At 45.8% G+C, this 23,764-nt stretch overlaps 1 protein-coding gene and 1 long non-coding RNA gene across 2 annotated transcripts in view; one reads left to right on the top strand and one right to left on the bottom strand.

The window, feature by feature from the left end:
- RDH10 (retinol dehydrogenase 10) overlaps positions 1 to 23,764 on the top strand; it is a 27,826-nt gene that overhangs the window by 2,589 nt on the left and 1,473 nt on the right. The window contains exons 2-6 of the mRNA XM_011366935.2: positions 788 to 979; positions 20,366 to 20,464; positions 21,660 to 21,805; positions 23,167 to 23,298; positions 23,395 to 23,748. Of these exons, the coding sequence (XP_011365237.1) occupies positions 836 to 979; positions 20,366 to 20,464; positions 21,660 to 21,805; positions 23,167 to 23,298; positions 23,395 to 23,518 (645 nt within the window). The 5' untranslated portion in view covers positions 788 to 835 and the 3' untranslated portion in view covers positions 23,519 to 23,748. The remainder of the gene's footprint in view (positions 1 to 787; positions 980 to 20,365; positions 20,465 to 21,659; positions 21,806 to 23,166; positions 23,299 to 23,394; positions 23,749 to 23,764) is intronic.
- Positions 19,754 to 23,764, bottom strand: part of LOC111744102 — a 44,282-nt gene continuing 40,271 nt past the window's right edge. The window contains exon 3 of the long non-coding RNA XR_002782005.1: positions 19,754 to 22,855. This is a non-coding gene — a long non-coding RNA (uncharacterized LOC111744102). The remainder of the gene's footprint in view (positions 22,856 to 23,764) is intronic.

Consider the following 23,764-nt stretch of genomic DNA (forward strand, 5'->3'; position numbering starts at 1 on the left):
GATGGTATGGAGGGTAGCAAATACAGATTGTGCACTCCCTGCCCAAATCAAGGAGGTGAAGTTATTCTTTTCCCAGGGAAGAGATTTTGGTTTCTCAGTTGAGATTTTGTGTGATGAAATTGCATATTTACCTGTGAACTTGATTCGCGTGCGGGTGCTTCTGAGAGGAGTTCAGCTACTCCAGTTAGAACAGACCTGTGTGCCCAGCACTTTCAGTAAGAAACTTTAAGTTCTGTTTCTTGGTTTTGGATGAATTCAGATTATTAATTACAGCTTTGATTCGTGAGCCTTGAAGTGAGTTTTAATTTTGAGGGTGCTCATACTAAAGAGTAAGAAGAGCTGCTTCTGGCCACTGTTCCCCTAAAAAGAGGAGTGTGTAGTGTGTATGTTTGGGAGGAGGGGTGTTACTCCCTGGGCTGAGATCAGTTCTTTCCAGGTGTCTTTAGCTCCAGGAAGCTGATCCCATGAGATCTGACTTGTACTGGGCTTGTCACAATGACATGATTTTCCCCTAAGCAAAGTTCTCCAGCAAATTGTTGTAATTCCCCAAGACTTTTAGGGGAGGAAGGCAGCTGTAAGCTCAGTCATTGGCAAGCCTGACAGTGTTAGAAATTGGAAGCTCAGTGTAGTATTTTTGTGTTGTGTGATCTTTGTCCTACCGATTGCCACGTGACTCACGTTTTGCAACTCTCCCTTCTCTGTTCGTTTTTTTTTTTTCCCCTCATCTGGACTTCTGTGGTCAGCTGGGAACGGTGAGGAAGAAATTCTGCCCCACTGTAACCTGCAGGTTTTTACTTACACCTGTGATGTGGGAAAGAGGGAGAATGTCTACCTGATGGCCGAAAGGGTCCGCAAGGAGGTTGGCGAGGTCTCGGTCCTGGTCAATAATGCCGGCGTGGTCTCTGGGCATCACCTTCTGGAGTGTCCTGATGAGCTCATTGAGAGAACCATGATGGTCAACTGCCACGCACACTTCTGGGTAAATATAAACATCCTCGTTTTCATTACTGGGGCTACTCAATGAGAAGGTTGGGATGGAGGGAGACCCCCGTGCCAGCCAGAAAGCCACCTGCACACTTTTACCATCAGGCTTCCTTCTAATTCACTGTTCCCCGTGGTGAGTTACAACATATGCCGGTTACTATTAAATCGCTGTTTGCGCCACCCCCCTCCCCCGCCCCCCAATTCAGAGGACTGTTTTTTGAGAGGGCAGAGGACTGAACATTTTGAACTAGTTTGAAAGATTGCCATAAAAATAACAAGAGGAAGCATAAAACCCTGGGTTTGTTTATTTTACTTTCTGTCGAGTTTGTAAAACATTGGTTGTTCTTATGAATTCCTAAAGTCAGAGTTTAGGCTTCCAAATTACTGCTCAGCCACGTTTTGGAAAGTGCCAGAGATTCTGAGATCAGCATTTGTGGTCTACTGGGAGTGGTCAGGCCACCCTGGCAGGCACTTGATATCCATTGACCATCCACAGGGTCTGTGGCATTGTCCTGTTGGAGAACATCTCAGCTTAGAAAGATGATGCCTCTCTTAGGAGAATGAAGTCACCCTGATAGGACCCCAGAGTCACTACATAGGGGGTAGGGGGATTGTGAGACCTACTGGACCAGGGACTTAAACTTTATCAGCTTCTAGATGATGGTTAGGGCCTCAGAGCTACTATAGCATCTAAGGATGGGGATGGGCTCTCTGCTGCTCCAGGATAACACTAACCCCAGTTTTTCAGCGGGACCGATTCAGTAATGATGGGTGTGAAACTCTCCCCTATAGCAGTGCGCCGTCGACCCACTCCACGCCTTCCTTCCTCCGTGGCGTTTCCCCCTTTACTTTTGCAGGCAGGCAGGTCCAATAAAGAAAGGGTAAGGAAAGGGGGTGGTATGTGTTTTCTCCCATAGGAGGATTAGCCTTCTAATCAAACACAACAAAGAACTGTTTCTCCTAAATAGGTCACATTAAACCTCATTAATTTTTAGCAACTGCTTAAAAACTTAATCTGTCTTTGGAAGGACTTACTCACATGTGGCCCCTTGAACATCACACCATCTCTCTGATCCTGGAAGAAGCTTATTTTAATGTTTTATTTTCAAGCATGAACTTTAATTCATTTCCAGACCTCTAGAAATGAACATGTAAATGACGTGAGCTAACTCATGTCATATTTTTAATGAGGAAGGAAGGAGGGTAGCGGATACAGTTTGGGGGAATTTAAGTGTGCTTGTGTGTGTGTGTGTGTGTGCGCGCGCATACACGCATGCATATGTGCACAGTGGGGGTGGGGAACGGATAAAAGTCCTTACTGCTGCAAGGTTCAGAAGAACAGGTGGCAAGTGACAAGGGGGTGGATCAGATGAGCAAAGGCTAGTACAACTGAATAAACTGGGCGACACAGTTTATCAGGAATCTTGTTTGTTTATAATTCCGAATAAAACAAGTAATCACCATTTGAAATAAAAGACGTACACTTATTGAAGATGGGCTGTACTTTTCATATTTGAAGAGTGGTGAGGACGTGAGCTGATTTCAGTCAACCCGTCACCCCTCAACAGATACTCAGCCATCAGTAGGCTGACCAGGAACCAGACGCCAGGACTGGTTTTTTCCATTAACCTTTGCATGAAATGATGCATGGTTTCTGAACTATAAACGTTTACCTACACAAAATAGTCTAACTGTCTTGCCTCCTTTCTCTGCACGATTATTTTGCTGAATTGTAGAGTTTCAAATGCAACCAGGTTTTTAAAGAAATCCCATACGATCTGCAGAGGAAAGCAGCTTCGCTTCACTAGACGTCCTATAAAATGAGAGAGCAGAAAATCCATAGCTTCGGCTTTGAAAATGCACATCAACTGATGTCTGTACCTTGAGCATTCGGCTACTTTCTAACCTAAGGAGAAAAATAAATCAAGTCTCCAATAGAAAAATTATTGTGGAGCTGAATCTATATAACGAGAAGGAACAGATAACCTTCCCAGAGGCCCCACTTTGCTTTGCGATGTTGCTTAACTACACAATTTAGGGAGTTCTTGGACGCCTTGGCAGTAATGACGTCACTTCATATTAAAATATGGGAGGCTCCTGAATTCTCCAGCTGTTTTTCCCCCAAGCATCTAAACTTAAGAATTTATTTTCAATATTGAGTCAGAAAATTCATTTTCAAGTTGGAATTTCTGACCCCTTGCCGAGACTTAAAAACCTTTTAAGAAGTTGAGATCTAGCAACTAAAATGTAAAAGAAGACCTACATAATTTACAGTGACTTGGGTGGGGGGGCGTGATGGGGGGTGGTTTCCGTGTTCTAAGAGCCACCTAATCCAGCTTCTCTTCCAGTAGTCCTCTTAGGCGAAAATGGCCATGGTAACCCTCCAGAGAGGTACTATATTGGCATGAGCTGCTTTCCTTTCAGAAAAAATAAGTATGTCTTTTTACCGTATTCGGATGGGGAAAGAAGTTGCTCCATACATTTTAAAAAATAGATCGACTGAGCAAACGACTCATTCAGTCAAGATGATTGAACATATCATCTTGAACTAGACTTGTAAGTAGCTGTCGTCTGTTTTCATAAAGTAATCCATACACGGCGATCCTGACCTAGAGTTAGAGTCATATGCAGTGAAATAGAAAACCATGTGGACATCCGCCGAAAAGCTGTGGGTGCCGCTACTCCCAAACCTTTCTCACGCTACTCCCCTGCCCGGAAGGCCCTCGTCCTCCACTCCATCCACCTTCGAAGGCCTAGGCCAAGTTCTTACTGTAACCTGCCCACCCCCCGCTTCCCCCCAAGCCTATGTCTGGCACTTTTGGATATTAGAGCTGCAAAGGTCCTCAGAACTCTCCTTGTCGACGCCCTGTTTTCTGACGAAGCTGCAGTTTAACGGCTCGTCCGAGGCGTTTCCTCTTCCTGCCATTGTCGTCTCGCAGCCTTCGCCGCCATCGCCATCCTTTGGTGCGTCGCACGTGCTCTTTGGTGTAACTTCTTACACTCCGTGCCCTGAAATCCTGAAGGAGATGGCAAGCTGTCTGAAGGCAGTTTGTTACAGGCATCTATTTGTTCTCCCCGCCTGGCACAGAACCTTACCCGTGAGTCACTCAGTAAACGTTTGACAATAAAGGCTAGGCTTCTGCTTAACTACTGAGAAGAGAACCTATTCAGAGAATGCCCGCCCAGGTCTGTCTTCTGAGGTTTCAGCAGGTAAGCATTCTGCTGGACTAGTTCAAGCTGGGTAAGATCGATGAGGTTTCGAAAATGGGGCCGGCTCACATTCGTTATGGTCTGCATCTCCTTTTGTTTTCCTACACAATTTTTCCATTCTCCCTGTCTCTTCCGCGTGCTCATTTTGACTCCAGCGTATTAACTCGGCTCAGTGGTGCGAGGCTAGCGGCTGGGAGAAGGCTTGGTGTGGCTGTACCAATTGGCATCAAGCTCAAATTGAATGTCTGGCAACCATTCATATTTCCCGATGACCGGGCCTCAAGGAGAGGATGTGTCCTGTACCCCCTTTCTTGCTTCTTACTATTTCCGTGCACGTTGGAAGTCTTTACAGCTCTTGGCAGTGTTCCGCACAGCCCTCCGGTCTGCTGCGATGCTTCATCTTCCAGTGATGCTTCATCTTCCATCACCAGCCGCTCCGCTAGGAACCTTGTCTTGGCCACCAGTCAAGGAGTGACAGATTTGGGGTAGGTTCTAGGCAGCGTGACCTATCGTGGAGCGTTCGTGGTTGGGACAAGACCATGGAGAATGTATACGGACGATGGTCGTTAAGTTTGCCACAATCACAGAAACCACTCACTTAGGCTCTCTGTATCTTGATGAGATTCAAGGGCTTGAAAATGCCTCTCTAGTGTCTTTTGAAATATGGAAAGTTGGCCTCCATATGGGAACTACAAACCCATGGTTTCCCCAAAACGTGTTATTTTTTAAGAGGGGTAGAATGTTAGCTTGCCATTTCTTTCTAAATCACAAAGTTTATCTGTAGGTCCCTTTTGACCAAAGAGCTGTATTTGGCTTTTATACATGCACAGCAAATTGATCCCTGATTAACCAAAAGGGGGAAGCAAAAGCATTTAACTGCAGTCTTTTATGTTCTGAAGAAATTTTGCATGGCAGAGGACTAAATCTGTCAAATTAGCTAGTCGGTAATTTACTTCTATTGATATGGTAGTCAGACAAGATAATTGGTAGTTAATTAATAGACCACTTAACTTAAAAGGTTTCCCAGTTTTAAAATACTAATTACTGAATTAGGCATTTATCTATATCCAAATGTCTAAAGTCTATTTAGTTAAAAATCCATCCAGGAAAAGTAAAAGCCCACCAGCTAGATCTGAGTAATGCAGCACTTAAAGACATTAGTAGCTAATATCTCATGAATGGTCCGTAATCATTAATGTTCAAGTTCTTTTGTGATTTACTAGTTTTTAATCTCGAATACTGTAATCCTCTGTTCTCTGGTTGGAGAAATCTAGTTTTGCTGAAAGCCTCTTAGATTTAGAATTTTTGAAACATTTCTAAAGTATTCACGTAAAACTATATACCCAAAATTTCCTCCTCCAAACCATAATGCTAAGAATTGTTAGAGAATGCATTTTGTAGAGCATGGTTTTCCTGTCTCGGGATAGCTCCTAAAAACTTGGAATGCAATGCCTATTTCTACACCCATACTAGAACTGGCTTCTGTTATTAAAAAAATATATACACATAAAAAAAAAAAATCAAATGTCTGAGCTTTAGAAATAAAGACTTTTTGTGTCTTGAACTGAACTGCGAATTAAGCCTATCGTGTCTTATTAACTGGTCGCAGTCGAAAGCTCAGTGCAACGTCTCTGTAAATAGCAGCGACGGGACACCTGGGGCTGTGTATCCGCCGGGGTCACTTCATAGCCTTCTTTCCTGACGCAATAAGATCACATGCTCTTTGAACTTTGAGCGTCTGTATTTGATATATATTGCATGCCAGGCCCACATCTATTGCCGCTAGAAATCAACACCTATCACATGGCAAAATGTCGCTTTACATGACCGGTGCGAGCAGGGAACCATACTATGAAAATCTTCCTAACATCTTTAGTAATATGTTCTCATCTGTGTCTGGTTATTTCAGTTGCTTAGAAGATATCACTAAGTAGCCAGTGTCACATGAAAAAATAGTGGTGCTCCCCAAGTGGCAAAGCCAGTGTGCAGCCTGGTCTTTTATCAGAATGCAGCCCTGTTAACCATCTCTTCGCAACGCTGCGCTTCAGCTCCCGTGAGCCCACTTTCTCCTGCTTCTCCGCCTGTCTTCCTGCCACTCGTAACCTCCCTGCTTCCGAAATGTAGTGACTCTAGTACTGTGTGCTCAGACCTCTTCTCGCTGTGCACCTCTAGCTGGGTGATCGATCTGTTTATTTCAGTGGCTTCAACTGTGACTTCCGTGACAGTTCCCAAGTTCAGCAACTGTCTTGTCCGTTCCACGCGTTCCTAACATCAGCCAGTCTCAGAATTGAACTACCTTTTGCCTCGTGTTGAATTCCCAGGTGTGGCCAGTGCCAGGCTTGGAGACCTCAGCAGGACCTTTAACTCTCCATCCCGCACGCATTCATGGGTCAACCAAATCCAGACTGTTGTGCAGCCTCCGTGTAGTGTGATCCCCTCCTTTCCACGCCCGCCTCCCCCTCTGTGCTTCCATCACCTCTCGCCTGGACTCTGAGAAGGGTCTCTGAACATCTCTCCCCCCCGTTCAGCCGTTTCTTTCCAGCCTCGGGGTATCTTAAGTAGACTTGAGTTTGTCACGTGCCTGCTTAAAGATTGTGCTAACTGGAACGTACCCCAAACCCTCGTGTGACTATATTGTCCACAGCATGAAGTCCAGGTTCACTAGCATGGCGGCTCAGGCCTTCCAGAGCCGATTTCCACCTGCCCCCCAGGCTCATCACTTGTCTATCCTCTGGAGCACCCTAAACTCCAGCCGGGTGGGACACCTCCGTGCCCTGCAGGCGCGGACACACTCAGCTGCTCTGCCATGTGCATTAAGGGTCAGTCTGTAGAGTCGTCTCAGATCCCTGGTTCAGGGAATGGCCCTCTTGTTGGGTTACGTGCTGCTTCTCTCAATTCCTGAAAACAAAATTGGTGTTTGTCCTTTTCTCCCTGGTTATTTCTGTATCCAGGGCTTTGTCCATTATCTGCCCAAGTAGAAATTAATCTACAGGACATGTCAGAGTGGAAGCTTAACCTGCACTGAGGCAAACAGCGCCTGAAAGCTTTTCAGAAAGAATGAATGGCAGAGCCCGACCGTCCTTGGCCGCTGGCTGCCGGATCAGGTCCCTGGGGAAGAGCCGCACACCCATAGCTAGATGCTTCACGGCCCCCGTTCCCTCGGTTAGTCTCTTCCTTTAAGTTTGTTTTTACCCTAATCATTTTTCAGAGTTTCAAGATCTTTGGCAACTTCTAGTGACTTGACTTAAGTTCATTTGACTATATCTCTAAGATACGGCAATCAGAAAATGCCTTTCAGGCGGTTTTAATACCGCACTTGGGAGTTAGAATCAATTTTTTAAGTAGGAAACCCCTTTTTATTTAAGTTTTCTTCTTGAGGAATATTAATAGCAGATTCATCTAAAATTTCTGTTCTAGGACTTTGAGAAATGACAAGCCTGTTTCAATTACGATAAATAGCCAGTTTGCCTTTGTCTAATCCAGGTATCTGCCTGTAAGGATAGATGTATGGTTGACATGGTTTGCTGCTTCTCAAATGATCAGCGAGTAAGTAGAAGGTTCCCGTTTGCAGTGCACTTATAGCCACTGGACTTTTCTAAGTCCGTTCCAGCCTGTGTTAAGTCCTAACTACCCAGATGTTTTTGACCCCCAAATTGTACTATGCTGAAATTCCACTAGGGGGTGTGATGGCAGGGTGGATTTGTATCTCGTTTCCTTCTTCACACACAATCTGTAATTTTCCCAAGATAAAGAGCCTTTTGTAGCTAATCTTTGGAGTATGACAAACTCTGATAGTCCCTAAGAAATAGGGAACTATTCCCTGCCTCCACTGAATGGGTTAAAAAGTTGTTTTGAGCCTCTAACTCCGGGGATCAGATTAGAATGTGTTAAATCTCTCTTGCTTTAATTAGTGATTTCTTATCTCAGAAGTTATAGTAGTTAGCTATTCAAAGAACTAACCCCTTCTTAAGGTTTCTGTTCACTGATCTAAAAACTTTTAGGCCGAGACCCCCTTGTAAGCATAACCGGAGAAGGACGGAGAGGATGGGATCTTTTAATTCTTTCTTTGAGAATATATAGTAGTCGAAGCATACAGCTGGTGCCCGTAACACGGCAGCCTGAGAGAACGTCCCTGTGCTGTGACGACGCTCTGCTAAGACAGGCTGTTGGCAGTGAGGGTTGTCAGAGCATCATGGCCGTAGGACTTCCTCACGCGTACCCTGACACACGTGGCCAGCCCGTTCCGGTCACCTGATCTCTGGGTTTAGGGAGGCTCAGAGGTGCTGCCTTTCGACAGGAATGCTAACATCTTTCCCTTGATCTTACCCGGCATGGCCCATTCTTGAATCCCTTTTCCTTTTTTACTTTATTTGTCAATTCTCTTAAAACTCAAGTTCACACCTGTCAGGGACCATTTTCTTAAATGCTCTGAAACTAAAATTAAGTGAACCACGGGGAAAAAAGTTGAATATCCTCTCATAATGATCATAAAACTTTCAACACTTCAGCAAATGCTGCTAGAATATTTAACAAGTAAGGGCAATTACTGCCGTAACCTTGAGTGCTGTCAAATTAGCCCAACTGACAAGCCACTTACAATGAATCGATGAATTCACATTTGGAAACAAAACATTTCTTGGTCTGTGAAGCTTGCAAAGATCACACAAAGCTGTGTGGAAGGTGGTGACGGTGTTAGCATTGCGACGTTGGCGATTTCGGGTCTGGGGAAGCCACAGAGTTTCTCATTTGTTGCTTTTGCATAAAAATGTGAATTTCTTGCCTTTCCTCCAAATAGTTTCGTCCTGAAAGTTTTGAATATTAACATGGTTAAGCTTCTTAGTGTTATTCTAAACAATGGGGCTCAAAGTTAACACTTACCAAATCCGTGTAACTGGGAAAATATTTGTGGTGGAACTTATGTAAGCACATGGGTATTTTGAGGACAAGTGAAACTTAAAATTCAAAGCCTGAATTTTCCCACCTGCAAATTGTAATTAACATACTGCCCCCTACTGATTTCTCAAGGATTTTCTAAAACAAGGTAGCTCCACAATCTCTTGGGAAAAAAGAACATCGGGTATAATAAATCATTTTCAAATGGTTCCGTACTAGCCATTAGCATTTTTACATTTGCTGGACACTTCTCCGTCAAGCGTTGTAATATGTATTTTAAAACTGTGGCTTTCTGCTCCTAGTAAAATTGAAGAAAAAGGGTTGGAAGGGGTGTTATTGAGAAGTGCCTTGGTGTGTCCCAGTGCCACCCAGGAGGAAAGGGGCCAGGCGGCTGCAGCCCGCTCAGCAGTGTGGTTCTGAGGTTCCCTCTCGTGGTTGGACACTGGGCTTTTGCAGGAAGTGAGCGGCCTGGCACTGCGTGGAGGGCAGGGAGGCCTGGGAGCCACACATAGTAAGAATCAGGAATTGCAGGAACTTGAAAAAACAACATCAACAAAAATAGATAGCACTTACAACCAAAATAGCCTGTAAATATATGCTTAATGAGCCTCGTGCACACTTACTGTACTGTTACATAGCACTTGAATTTTACAAAGCCCTTTCATAAGCACGCTTCTCAGTTAAGTAGAGCCATTATCCTCATTTTTATGGATGGGGAAACAGACCGGGACAGGTTGTAGGACTTGACTAAGGTCACCACCGGGGAAGGACGCAGCCAGGACAGGGCAGGCCGTCACGCTAAGCTTTCGTTTAGAGCCTCTGCAAACACAGTGAGTCCTCACTTAACGTCGTCCACAGGTTCTGCGACTTTAAGCAAAATGACACATAACGAAACCGATTTCACCAGACAGGAGCGAAGTTCCTAGGGCATCTCATCGGGCTCAGGATAAAACGACAATGACTGGAACGGCATTATTGTCCGAGGGCCAGCTGTGCTCACCTGGGCTGCACGTTCAAAGCGCCTCGGCTTCCCTGTGAGTCACTTCTGCCTGTGCCCTGTGGTACAACACCAGAACCCACCTTCACATGTTCGTTTGTTTTTTTTTTATGAGCATGGTTAGTTTAGCAATGACTAATTAACTCTAGGAAGTTAACTAGTCATTACTATCCCCAGGAAGTTTGCTCCATAAATTAGACAAGCATGTAAAATTCTAGGCTAAAGAACCAACAGCACACTAGAATTTTATTACCAAAGCCCAGCTCCTGGTTTTTTTCTGTGCCTTTTCTGTCATTTTCCATGGCGGTTCGTTCGTCGAGAATAGCATGGTCCATTCTCGGTCACTCAGCTTGCTTCCTTCTCTTCCTCACGTGCGTGTCAGCATGGGCACACTGGGCATGAAAAGTAGGGAATAAAAAGAGCTTTTCTACTAAGACTGAACGAAGTTTTGTAAATACTTGGTACCAATCTTTAAGCTTATTATCGCCTGGAAAATGTAAAACCTTCATTCTGTTACATAATAATCTTATGAGATCAGAATTCCAGATAACTCCATAGGCTTTGCTTTTGGAAATGCTAATCATGGATTTTCACAATTGTGCGGGCTTGGCTGGCTGATGGTGTCCAAACTTACTGCCCAATCATCTAACTTTCGAAGGGGTAATTATTTCCAAGGTAGGGTTTTCTCACAGGCTTACCAAACCATGAAAGCTTCAGGAAGGCAAACGTGGGACATCACAAAGATAAACGGCTGAGACTGAAAGGGTCTGAATTTCCTGTGCCGAACACTAAGCTTTCAAAGCCTCTGTGGATGACGGGAAAGGATTTTGAAGTTTTCTAGGTCTCGTTTTGAGAGCTTGTTCTCAGGTCTCGTGTGTCATGTCGTGGGGTGCCTGAGCCCCTCTGGGCTGCTGTAACAGGGTACCGAGACTGGGCGGCTTATACGCGATAGAAGTGTAATTCTCACAGTTTTAGAGGTTTGTCCAAGATCCAGACTCCAGCATATTGCAGTGTCTGGTGAGGACCCACGTCCTGGTGTGTAGACAGCTGTCTTTGCTGTACCCTCACGTGGTAGAAGGGGTAAGTAAGCTCTCTGGGTTCTCTTCACAAAGGCACTAATCCCATTCATGAGGGCTCCACCCTCATGACCAAGTCACCTCTCAAAGACCCCCATCTCCTAGTCCCATCACGTTGGGTGTTAGGATTTCCACATTTGAATTCAAGGAGACACGCGCATCCACACCACAGCAGAAGGGTTCGCTAGTGCCAAACGCGGACCCAGGGCCGGTGCAGGTGGCCTGCGAACTCCAGCAGTCGTTCGTAAAGCTCTGCGGGCTTGGCACCTGGATTTGAGCGTCCTTTATCTGATAAACATTGATGGGGGCTGGAGTGGGGTAGAGTATGGGACTTCCTAACCCCTGAAGTCCTGAAGGACACGGGTGGGATAAAGGACAGAGAAATTAGTCTGCGTATTTTGCTGAATTTCTGGAAGACATTGATCAGCAGGTACTTGAGGTCTGGAGTCGATTCTCCCGCTCCTGCTGGCACCCGACGCTCAGCCTGGGGTCCAGAGCGGCAGCCGCACTGGGTCTGCCGGCCCACGCCGGCCCACACGCTGGGAAAGCAGATCTGAATCGGAACCTGCTTTTGGTTCAGGCCCCAGGTGACTTATGCACATCAAAGCCCCCAGGAGTAACTGCTCTTGAGTACTTCCCTCCCTTCCCACTTTCTCATGCTCCGTTCCCCTCCCCCGTTACTCCTCCAGAGCTAATCAGCCCCTCGGGAACCCTGTAGACCAGGAGGCTGCCAGACCACGCACCCCGGGCCACCCTCACCCTAGCCGAGGTTTCATGCTTTGATTTGGGATCCTATTCAGTGTCTAAAAGGAAGAGTCCAGGCGATTCTTGTCACTATTCTCCCTGGTCTCTGGGCCCAGGACGGTGTCCGCAAAGCCATAAGCTTTGGCACGAAGTCGGGGCCATGCGCAAAGAGCCCGTTCTTCCTGCCCAGGACCAAACGGCTGTGGGGAAATAAGTCCCGAGAGGGCAGGGGCCTTGCCTGTTGTGCACCCCTCTCCTCCACTCCTGGCCCTGACACGGCAGCGTTATTGTCCCTCGGAGATAGTTCTTAATTTAGTAGTGGGTGGTGGTTCGAAGATATTGACATATAAACTGAAAGTGATGGGCTTTTGAGCCCGGTTTTAAGTTATGATTTTTTAAAGCCTAGAATGTCTCCCAAGCCTAGAAAAAATAACAATATGAGAATTAGAAAAAATCATCGTGGGGCTCTATGGCACTTGATTTCCTTGTAGAGAGTGGTCCTCATGGGGCTGTGTCCCCAATTTTACCCGCCCCGCCGGGGCATCTGGCACCGTCTCAAGACACTTTCGCTTGTCAGCACCAGTGGGTAGAGACCAGGGACGTGTTAAACATCCTGTGATGCACAGGACAGCTCTGCCCACGACCTCATATTACCCAGCCCCAAATGTTGGCGGTGCGGGGTCTGAGACCCCCTTCTAGAACAGTGCTCCCCACACTCGGCTGGGTGCCAGAGTCGCCGGGGAGGGCTGTCCCCCGATGCCTGATTCCTCCCTGGAGCGATCGGCTAGGGGTGCGGCCCGGACAGCAGAAGTCAAACCTCCCTTACACGGTTCCTACATGCAGCAAAGTCTGAGAGCCACTGGTTTAGAGAGGAGGTGGCTTCATAGTCCTTGCATTTCTTTAAGCGGGTTACAGAGATTTATTTTTTTAAACAATGCCTAACACAATATGGGGACTTCACAGACCCTCACACATAGTAAATTCTAAGTTGTGATCATGCATGCTTGAGAATAAAAAGTTTTGGGGAGTAATTTCTTGATTATATTGATCTTTTGTTTAGGTAAAGATTTTTAATTTCTTTTAAAGACTCCACAGTAAGCAAACTGGAAAGCAGAGAAGAATTTGAACTGTTTATAGATATGAAGTACAAGGGATGATGGCAGGTGACATGGGGACATTGCTGGGCTGGGCTGTCGGAGGGGGTGGGGGCGGGGAAGGATTCCTGCCACTCCAGGTGGCCGTACAGTGGAGGTGCTTCCCAGTCACTGGAGCAGAACGAAGCCTCTGCCCTTCGGCAGATCCATCTTTATTACAACCTCTGCGACGTGATTGGAGTTTAGGGCAAAGCAAAGGGTTTAATGACAACCTGTTGTCTGGCAGACAATTTGGCAGCAATTCCGTGGGTTATTTTCCTGATTCTGTAAAGTTATTAAATAGGGGCAGAGGCCTAAGCTTGAGAGAGAAGCCGGAACAACCCTTTGGTCTCTGGGGACTGGGCCAGGGACAGAGCGAGGGAGAGCAGCATTTCAGAAACAGTGCTCAACATTCATTGTGTCTTTTAGCATGTCGAGCTTCTGTGGGCTCAAGGAAAATGCGGAAAAATGACGATTGTTTCACAGGTAATTTGTAACTTTTGTCATATATAAGAGGCATGAGTTCAAGTTCCAAGTTACATTATTTTAAAAGGCACAATCATGACAACATAAATGTTTAATGAGTAGACGTTTTTACTGCTCACAAGATGCTGGCAACTGCACTTATGGAGTTGAAACCTTACTGAGTCATTTACGAGAGTCTCAGGCAAGTAATACCTCAGTGTTCCAACTTGTATTTTGAAAGTGTGGTAAGAATCGAAGGAAGAATTATTGGCTATAAGTCGTTGCACCATTTTTGAGCTAAAAAACTTGGAGATCTTTTCGTCTCACAAGGGAGTTAAGTCGAGAGGGGTCAAGTAACAGGAAGGTTAAGTGATGGGCAGTCGGAACCATGTGGTGTCTGGACTCTGAAGGCCGCTGGGCTTGCCGGACAGGTGGGGTGTTAAGTCGCTCCCTCCTGGTGTTTCTTCATGGCAAACTCCAAAACGTAAGGGGAGGTCGATACCCGAGTCTCTGCCGCAGGGCAGATGCAGCCCGTGCTTCAGCTGGGGGCGGCAAGTCAACGAAGCATTTATTTTTGCTGAATAACCGATGGTGTCGTCATCTAGGTGTTCGTTTGAAAAGCTTCGCTCTTTTATGAGCTTCCCGGTCGCAGGGTGACTGCAGGAGCAGACTGGTGCGTGTGCGCAGGATTAACTGCTGACGCCTGCAAACGTTCAGCAGATCCCTGTGGCCTCAACAGAACAATAACAAGGTGGCAGCTGTGACACAGGTTTGGGCTCGGTGCTTGCGACGTCGTCTTGAGCCTGTCCTCTCACTGAAGACGGGACATTGGGTCGATCTGACCGATTTCGGTGCACGTGTTGTTGCGTTTGGTATCTTGGGGGCTCTATTGCACAGTCTGTCCCTTTCTGTCTCTGCAAACACACCCAAATAGGAAAGAAAGAAAAAGCCGTGATCCAGCTCCATGAATTTCAGAATTTGTGCTGTCGACTGCACCTAAAATATTGAAAAGTCAACGTATTACCAGCAAATATTGGTTTGGGTTTTATTTCCCAATCGAGGATAATTTTGTAATGAAAATCTTCAGGTAACACTTTCTGTGGTCAAAGCGAAATGGCTGAAGTTTAGTGGTCAGTACATTTATTAAGCAGATACCTGTCAGTCGACAGAATGAAAAGTAAATATTTAGCCACGTGTTTCCTTCCCAGGTTGGCTTGGCGGTATGTCACCATTTTTTAATCTTTGCGCACACTAATGATTTATCCCCTTAACCTTTGCAACACAGTTCACTGTTTTTTTCAGTGCCTTCAGTATTTTGCACTGTCAAATCATAGTTTTCTAGGAAGCGGTGACAGAATTTTCAGAGAAGAGTCATTTTATCCCTGTACATAAGAATGTTTCTTTGTGATTCTGGCAAAGATAAGTTACCCCGCTAGCGACACAAGCAGGAGGAGCAAGACCCCAGGGAGGGGGCTGAGCCACTCGGAGGCGTGGGCACCGTAAGGCCGTCCAGTGAGATAGTCTCTGCTCAGTGGGGTCTTGATGTTTTTTTTTTTTAATTGTATATATTGCTATTATTTGGAGATTCTGAAAACCTTTACACACATATCAGCAAACTGTACTATGTACGTGCTGATGGTGGTCACCCCTTCTCACCGGAGTGCGCTCTGTGGGCCTCTTTAGAAAGCCTGCTCTGTTTCTGGGACGTTCGAATGAGAGAGAAACACCTCGAAACGATTCTTTTAAAAGACGCCTTTTCTTGAATTGACCACAGGATGGTTGTGAAGATGCACGAATGCACAAAAATACAGTGCGAGGCCTTTTCCCACGGGGAGAAACTAACTCTGCTCTTCCTTTTCTTGGGTACCTGGCTCCGCTCACAAGCGTAGAGGACACGTTCTCGGCGTTTCGCCTACCCCTTTCAAATGTCATCCGTCTCGGGGTTTCAAAAGTCAGACTTTGCCGGACACCACACTTCCTCACGTCTCTTTAGTTTCACCGAGGGCTAATTTTCCCTGACAGTGCAGCTGCAGGCTCCGCGCTGCCGTCTGTCATTAAGCTCGCCAGGAGCGCTCGGGAGGGTTGGAACTGTTGGGAGTTAATGTGGCGTGAACCTGACATTCAAAGATTTCTCGAGATATGACATGTCATGTCTATGTCCACTCACACTTCTGTTTGAGAAGTTCTTGTTTATATTATAAATACGACCTTTGCAGTTATCGTTCAAAGTGCCCGGTGCTTTGAAGGGGTCCCCAGAGAGGACCCCTGAGGAGCCACAGACATACGAGGCTTGTTAAGTGTGTTTTGTGCGAACGTCCACATGAATGGCCTTTTCCTTTTTTTTTTTTTTTTTAAAGTCACATAGCAACCCTGTCAACTGGTGGCAGATTATGGTATTAGAGTCTCGTGATTAAAAAAATCAATCGCGGGTAACCTAACGTCTCTCTCCACACTTTTTAGCCAGGGTCCATTATTAAGAGTTTTCTGTTTTGCAGATAAGATAATCCCTAGGTCCATTCCAACTCTGAATTCTTCCAGTGAGCAGACCAGTTGGTGTGTATCGGTTGCTGACTTTGAGACTCTGAGATCAAGAGTCAACCATATTTTCCATATTTTCTCATGAGGAACGGGATGTCCTCTGTTCGCAGACAGTAAGCGGACGTACCCATGGAGGGCCGTTCTCCGACTTAGGTTAAGCGTCTCGCCGACCTCGCTAACCGCCCTTGGCACCAACTAACTCCAAACTTCCTTTAGCGATCCCTTCACCAGGTGCCGACTCCTGCCCCAGGTGATCCGTCCTTCACGCGGAGAAAACACAGCGGCCCCAGCGTTCGTTCGGCAGCGGGCGCGCGAATTTACACTTAATCCGTTTGGGCGTGAGCTGCAGGTTTGCCGTTTATGTTCCTCTAGCGACTCTTTGAGACGAAGTTAAAGATCACGACGAACCTTAGCGTGAACTGACTGGTGTCATGGCAACTAGCACTTCACCTTTCGCTGGTCCCCATCTCATCCACGCTGCAATATTTGTGCACATTAATAATTCATTGCGAAGTGCCAGACTTCTTTGTGCTGTCAGACTGTGTCAAGGACGGAATATGCTGTGCTATCTCAGATGTCATCTACCAGACTGTCGAGGGCAAGCGTAATTAGAAAAGAAAACTAGTCAGGTTACTTGGGAAAATTCCTAAAAGTGTGATGCTTTCTAGCCACCCATTTATAGCGTTTTTCTTGTAAAGTAAGGGATAGAATTAGTGCCGATCAAAGTTTATTTGGTAACGTGCTCCTGACATAAGGCAGGAGTCTGGTTGTGGAAATAATGCACGAGCAGTAATTGGTCACCTCCATTCAGGCAGCAAAGGAAATGACTAGCAGCCTTAGTGCTCAGTCACGTGGATCGGGCTCCAGCGTGAACCCCGAAAACTCAGGTTTGAACGGAAGCCTGCATGGCCCCGATGACTCTCGTCCCAGGCTGGCCCTTGCCCGGGACGCGGTAGGAGCTGAGCAGGTGTGTGACGCGAGCTTTGGAAGACAGGCGGGCTGGGTTCCCGGCCTGCCGTGGCCCTGGGCCTTCCGTCCCCTCCTGGTTTCCTCGGTGCTTGGTTTTCCCAGCTTCGTTTGTGGTTTTTGTCACAGGCGTAGTATTAGACCCAGAGTTGGTGAGCCTTCCTGAGTAAAGAATATAGACCTTTGTCTTGGAACGGAGCAAACACAGTGACACATTGGCTCTCGTTCATACAGAGGCCAAATTTGTCCCAGATGAGGTAAGAAATCATGCATTTTAAACAAAACATTGACCTGACATTACCTTTTTTTTTTTTTGTAGCTAACTCATCCCTCTCAAAAAAAAAAAAGCTTCACGTTAAAACAAACAAACCTATGTCACACTTTACTAGCTACTTAAAATGAAGCGTTTTTCCCTGAAAAATATGTTTATAACCCATAGTTGGAAAAGATTTTAGTTACTTAGCCCTATTTGGATTCTTTTCTCTTTTTCTTTTCATTTTTTCCTTTAAATGTAAAACCAGTAGCTTGAATGTCTCTCCACATTACTTGTGGGGGGGGGCAGGGGGCAGGGGGAAGAAGCCCAAATCCCATTTTATTTTAGAATATGTGGCCACAATATTCTGCTTTTGCGAAAGATAAACTAGAACCGTTTCATGTCGGATGTTCCAGTGTAACACAGTGAAGTGCTGGTGAGTGTCAGTTCTGCGTAGGGACGAGTGGGACCTGCTGTCATTTCATCTGTCACTGTTTGGCCAGGTCGTCGTGCAGTCCCCCGCACGCGCCAGGCGTTCAAGAAACACTTGTTGCAGGAACAAGTTAATACCACCAGACCAACCTCGTTAGTTTCAGAACCTCGCAACAAATTAAACTTAAAAAACTGTTAGGGACTTGTTAATCTTCTATCACCCACTTTTATGTGGTGCCGGGATCTGGGTGAGTCATTTAACACCTGCGGGCGACGGCGTGGCACATGAATACCGGGAGGTCATTGGAGCCAGCCCACTCGGTGTCTGTGCGTTCCTAGTCAGGGCCAGCCGCCAGCTGGACATGGAGGGGACGCCGCCCGTGTGAACAGTCCTAGTCAGCCGTTCAGATTGGTCAGGTCACCAAGCAGCAAATTCTTACTGGCAGTTTATACTGTGTGTAATTTCTTGGGATTTAATATTGAGTTCTTATACTTAAGACCTGAAAAATAGGTTCCCCCATACTGAATCTATCCTTGTATTCCAAAATTAGGCAAACTTTTGATACTTAGAAATGATTTCTGGATAACATCAAGAATAAATTTTATACTTTTTAGTTACCCTGGAAACAATTCATCAGAACCAGATACTTTTTAAAAAGACATAGACTTTTTTTTTTAAGGATAGGTTTTCTAGTTTATATTGGAATACATAAGCTTCTTTGTGGTGTTACTTTATTGTAATTCTTTGCTATAATGGCCATAGATAAGCTACAGAGCCTAAAAGCAAGATCCTATAATGACCTAAAGTACCACAGCTTGCCTTTTTGGCTATGAAGCAGACCGGAATCATAATCGCTATCATAATTACCCCGACCACCCCACTCACTAGTACAAAGAAATAAAAGCAAGCGGAAGCGTTTATCTGTCACACGTCCTGCAGTGCGCCAGGCCCGCAAAGTACGTTTGAAGTGCCGATCACTCTCTCTTCGCCGTGCCCGTCACAGCTGTTCCCCTTGCTAGCCGAAAACATCCGTATCTTCCAGTTCAGTCTGGGGCAGCCAGACCGATTAAAACAATCAGAATCAAAATACCATGAAATAATTATATGTTACAGTGAATGGTACCAACTGTATGTCTTAAGGAAATATGGACAGAGTCAAGGTGAATAGGATGTTAGATAAAGGCTTAACGCCCTAACTGCCTTCCGCAGAGAGGTACTGGGAAACTCTGGTGACATACGCGCTTTGAAAAGCATAAGAGGCTGTGTAAATGTGTGATGAATAGTACACTCTGAATTACATAGGAGGGCTGCGGGGGTAGACTGTCGGAGAAGAGTTCATGGGTAAAACCTTACAGGTGAGAATAAGCGTGACATGGGTGACAGCAGCGAGGGGGCCCCGACGGGGCCTGAGTTGGGGGGTGAGGGATATCCTGTTATTGTCAGGAGTCAGACTGGAGAAGACCTTAGGACACGTCACCAAGTTCATCCGGCGAGTGTACGCAGCATGGACTGCAACGTGGAAATACTTCAGAATTGATGGAATACCTGTTTCTGATCTTGTACATGCAAAAGTTATCACGGCAAATTAGATATTTATGCAAAAATTCAGGGATCCCTTAGCCAGGAAATCCTCCGAGAGGGGAATTCAGCTCTTTAAGTCCATTGTGTAGTGTTTGGGTTTTCTGACTCCATAAATCACGGGAAGCTGTGTTGGCAGCGGGCTATAACTCAGCAGAGACAGGCTGCTCTTTGCTGCTTTCTTTTAAGAAGCAGGTTATAAAACTGTTGGGAGCCTGGTAGAGGAGTTCATAGATCATCTCGAGCAATTCGAGGTAATTTTTAAAAAAAAAATACAGCCTTGCATCTTGAAGGCAGGAGAGCGAGAGGGAGACAAGAACCGAGTGAATAAGAAATCCGTGCCACCTCTGAGCCCACTGCCTTGGAACTGCCACATGCCCTGGCTCGCTGAGAGGCCAGTCACCTGCCTCCGTGGGAAAGTCACTCCCCAGCATGCGCCATGGTGCAGTGTGGTCATTCGGAAATTTTTGTCAGTGCATGGACACAGTTTTCATTAAAATGACTCTGTACTTTTACCCCGTTTTTTTTTTTTTTCTCACATACTAAAATACTTTTTACTTCCTGTTAGTACACTTTGGTGACAAAGCTTCGGATGCTGGCAATGATGCTGGAACATCTCTTTGTTCATGGGTTTATCACCGGTTATAGCTCCTAGGTAAACATTAATACAAAGCACCTGTTGGAGGGTAGGCTGGCTGGCGGTCCCTCACAGACCGTGAGGTAGCTGTGCTCAGGTGTCGCGAGCATAAAAAGCCTCTGACCTGGGAGTCATCTAGGTTAGCAAATAACTATCACTTGAAAGGCGGTGAAGAGCCTCATCCTGCTGACTTTCCTTTCTTCGGGACGGTGCCCTCAAAGGGCCTTGTGTTACAGGCTTGTCGGTCACGGCTTGTGATAGGCCCGCGATGCCAATGACATGGTGCGAAGTTAACCAGACGTGTGAAGGGTCTTCTCTTTTCGATAACTGTTAAGCACTTTTTTAAAAACTTGGGAACTAGAACATTCCATGGATAAAACTTTGTTTTGCGATCCTCGGTTGGGTTTCGGAGGAAGCGCGTGACGTCAGTTCTGAAGCTTTGCATCTCACTTTTTCAGACCACGAAGGCTTTTCTTCCTACGATGCTGGAGATTAATCACGGTCACATCGTGACGGTCGCGAGTTCCTTGGGACTGTTCAGTACCGCTGGAGTGGAGGTTTGTCACGTGGGAAGCATTTCCTTCATTCAGTTGCCGTATCTCGTAACGAATACACCAAAACCCTAAAAAGATTGCCCGCTGCCCGTGCATTCGTGAAAGCCCTCTCTCTACCTGTGTGCCATTGGAGGGGTGATCCGCAGTCACCCACGGCCAACTCTACATCTGCTGCCATAAAGTCACCTGTCCTAGTTGTCCAGACAGCAGCAGTAAGAGAGGGTGGCGGGCCGGGCCTCAGGACGCCCTGTTTTCATTACCAGTTTTGCTTGATGACGGTGGGGACGGACAAGGTCAAGAGCAATGCCATGAAGGGCATAGCAGTGCCAGGGAAACAGATAAATGAGGTCGAAGGTTGACCTTCTGTTTTGGTCAGCTGGCCAGAAGTGAGCAATCTCGTTTTAGCTCATCAGATGACATGGTTATGGCAGATGTGAGGTGTCCCACACTGTAAGTGTGGCCTTAAACCGTCGTCTTCACAATATTCAAATTATAAAGCGTGTGTTTGTATACTGTCCTGTGCTGTTACTCCTGTGGCTGCCTGTGGCGTAAAACTGAAGCATCGTCCCGTGCAAATATGCAAAGGGACACAGAATAGATGGCTCCCACAGTCTACGCTGCCATTCTTGGAGTCAAAGCCGGGGGGTGGAGAAGAACTTACTTTCTGTACCGTGTGTCCTTAAGTTACATTCTGGTTTAAGTTTACAAGGTACAGTTATCATTTTCATTCGTACTTCACCCTAAAAAGAAAAGCGGATCATAACAACTTACAGCCCAAGCGAGACTTGCCTCAGTTCTCCCAGCATTAATTTAAACAAACTGGTTCTTCAGTCTCCTTTACTGAACAAGAGTCTGTTTGTAAATTTTCCAGACACTTCAAAGTGAACCTCTCTCCGTTTTTAACTCCAGCTTGTGAGCTTTCCTAGACTCCTGGTAACTTCCCCAAAGTAATACGATACTTCATTGATGTGGCAAATAAAGTGTTCATTTGTTTCTGCTGTTGCTTTGAAAATATTAGTTCTGCACTGAACCACATCAGATATCTGTCTTTTAAAATGTTTTCCTTTTCTTTGCTTAGTCACCTGTAACCTTTTGTAGCAAACCTGTAAGCAGAGTCCTGGGCGGGGAAGAAGCTTGGGTTTGGAGCGGGATCTCTGCGCACGCTCAGTGCTGACGCCCTCCTCTCTCCCTGACCCAGGATTACTGCGCCAGTAAATTCGGAGTGGTGGGTTTCCATGAATCCCTGAGCCACGAGTTAAAGGCCGCCGAAAAGGATGGAATTAAAACGACGTTGGTTTGCCCTTACCTGGTGGACACTGGCATGTTCAGAGGCTGCCGGATCAGGTCCGTGAGAACCGGTCTTATTATGAATAAAAAGCTCTTTTTAAAATCATCTTTCCATATCGGGAGAATACGTGGAAGTAGATTAGATCTTCAGACGTAGGCAGCCTTGTTGTACTTCGAGTATCATCTGACAGTTAACCTGTAGTTTTCATTGGTCAGGGTTCGTGACATTGAGGTGGCTAAGAGTAACGAGCGAGGGTCTCACGCCACCGTGGTGTCAGCTCGCAGAAGTCAGTCTGGAGGCGTCCGATAAATCACGGCTTCTCCGCGCCCTCAAGGAGAAAACATGAATACCCAGGATTTTCCTCAGAAGACACTTGTTTAGAAGATAATTTATTTCTTTAACGTTAGTGTTAGTAAATAAATGCGACTTTAGACGTGGACACGAAACAATGTCACTGTCACAGAAGAGTAATGGCCTTCTAAAATGACCCTGGAATATTACAGTTCAGACTCGGGAGCTTCCTTTTTCTGCAGAGTGTATGTAGTTAGATTCACTCTGACAGAACGAGAAGAAACGTTTAGATTTACTAGAAATGAAATAAAATACCCACCCACTTTGAAAGGAGGCATATGGGAACATAAATGTCAAGTCACATATGACTTGAGCTCAGCAGAATAAACAAAGCCATGAATCATTAAGAGGGTCCTTGCAAAGACATGCTGACTTTGAGATCTTTGCTTGGATGAGTTTGAAAGGCAGAGGAAGATGAACCTGACTGAGCCCGAGGTAGGTGGAGGGTGATTTGAGTCACTTCCAATCTTAGGCTGACGCCGTCAGGATGGGAATTATTATTAGGCTATTTCAACGTGTAACTTACTGAATTCTGCTGAAGGTAGGATGTCCCAATGCGCTTCACCGCAGAGACCCGTAGAGAAAATACCTTGGCTTTCCCTATTCAGGCATCCAGGAAGGCATATAGCAGACTTTTATTTCCCTCAGGGAGGTGACATCACTGTTTACACAACGTCATTTGAACTATACTTAATGCTAAAAGTCGGCATCTTGTTTGGGTTTATAGTGTTTGTAATGCCAAACACCCTCTCCTTCTGTTGAAAGAGAAAAATAGAGAAATAATTTGAAATACTTTTTAAGGCATTTTAAAAACAGCTCACTTTACAGAAAAGCAGACCAATTTTGCTTTTTTTTAAAAAGAAAAGTAACTTGTTTTCTAGACTTTGCAAATAATATGAGTTCAGAGAAAAATTTGGAAAATACAGAATAGCACAAAGAAGTAAACCCAATGGACCCAACATCTTGTCATTCAGATAACGTCACTGTTAACGTTCCAATATGTATTTCTGGTCTTCCCTGTTTCGTGTTCATTCATAATTGCATCTTTTACATACATAACTTTCAGGAAAGAAATCGAGCCTTTTCTGCCCCCTCTGAAGCCTGATTACTGTGTGAAGCAGGCCATGAAAGCCATCCTCACGGACCAGCCCATGATCTGCACCCCCCGCCTCATGTACATCGTGACTTTCATGAAGAGGTAGCCAGAGGGGTCCCTGGTGGGTCGGGTCTGTCTGCATCCGCCCCCACGACCGAACGTCTCCCGTTCGCTAACGACTGTGGCTTTGCTTTCCAGCATCCTCCCTTTCGAAGCGGTCGTGTGCATGTACCGGTTCCTGGGAGCGGACAAGTGCATGTACCCCTTCATCGCCCAGCGGAAACAAGCCACAAACAACAACGAGGCGAAAAACGGCATCTGAGACATCTTTTCCGGACGGGACGTCATCTCTCTCAGAAGACGATCGAGACGTTTCAGTCCGATCCATGTTACTGACATTCTCTGGATTCTAAATCCGTGTGGACTTCTTTTTTTAATCAACTTAAAAATAATAATAATAATAATAAAGTTTAAATTAACCAGCTATTGAGTGCTTGGAAAATGTGATCAGCAGAAGTGAGCTCAAGTTGTCACCAGTGGGGTCCTTTTCAGGCAGAACCCTAGAATC

The sequence above is a fragment of the Pteropus vampyrus genome, unplaced genomic scaffold (genome assembly GCF_000151845.1).
Source record: "Pteropus vampyrus isolate Shadow unplaced genomic scaffold, Pvam_2.0 Scaffold127, whole genome shotgun sequence".
In the NCBI taxonomy this organism is placed as follows: Eukaryota; Metazoa; Chordata; class Mammalia; order Chiroptera; family Pteropodidae; genus Pteropus; species Pteropus vampyrus.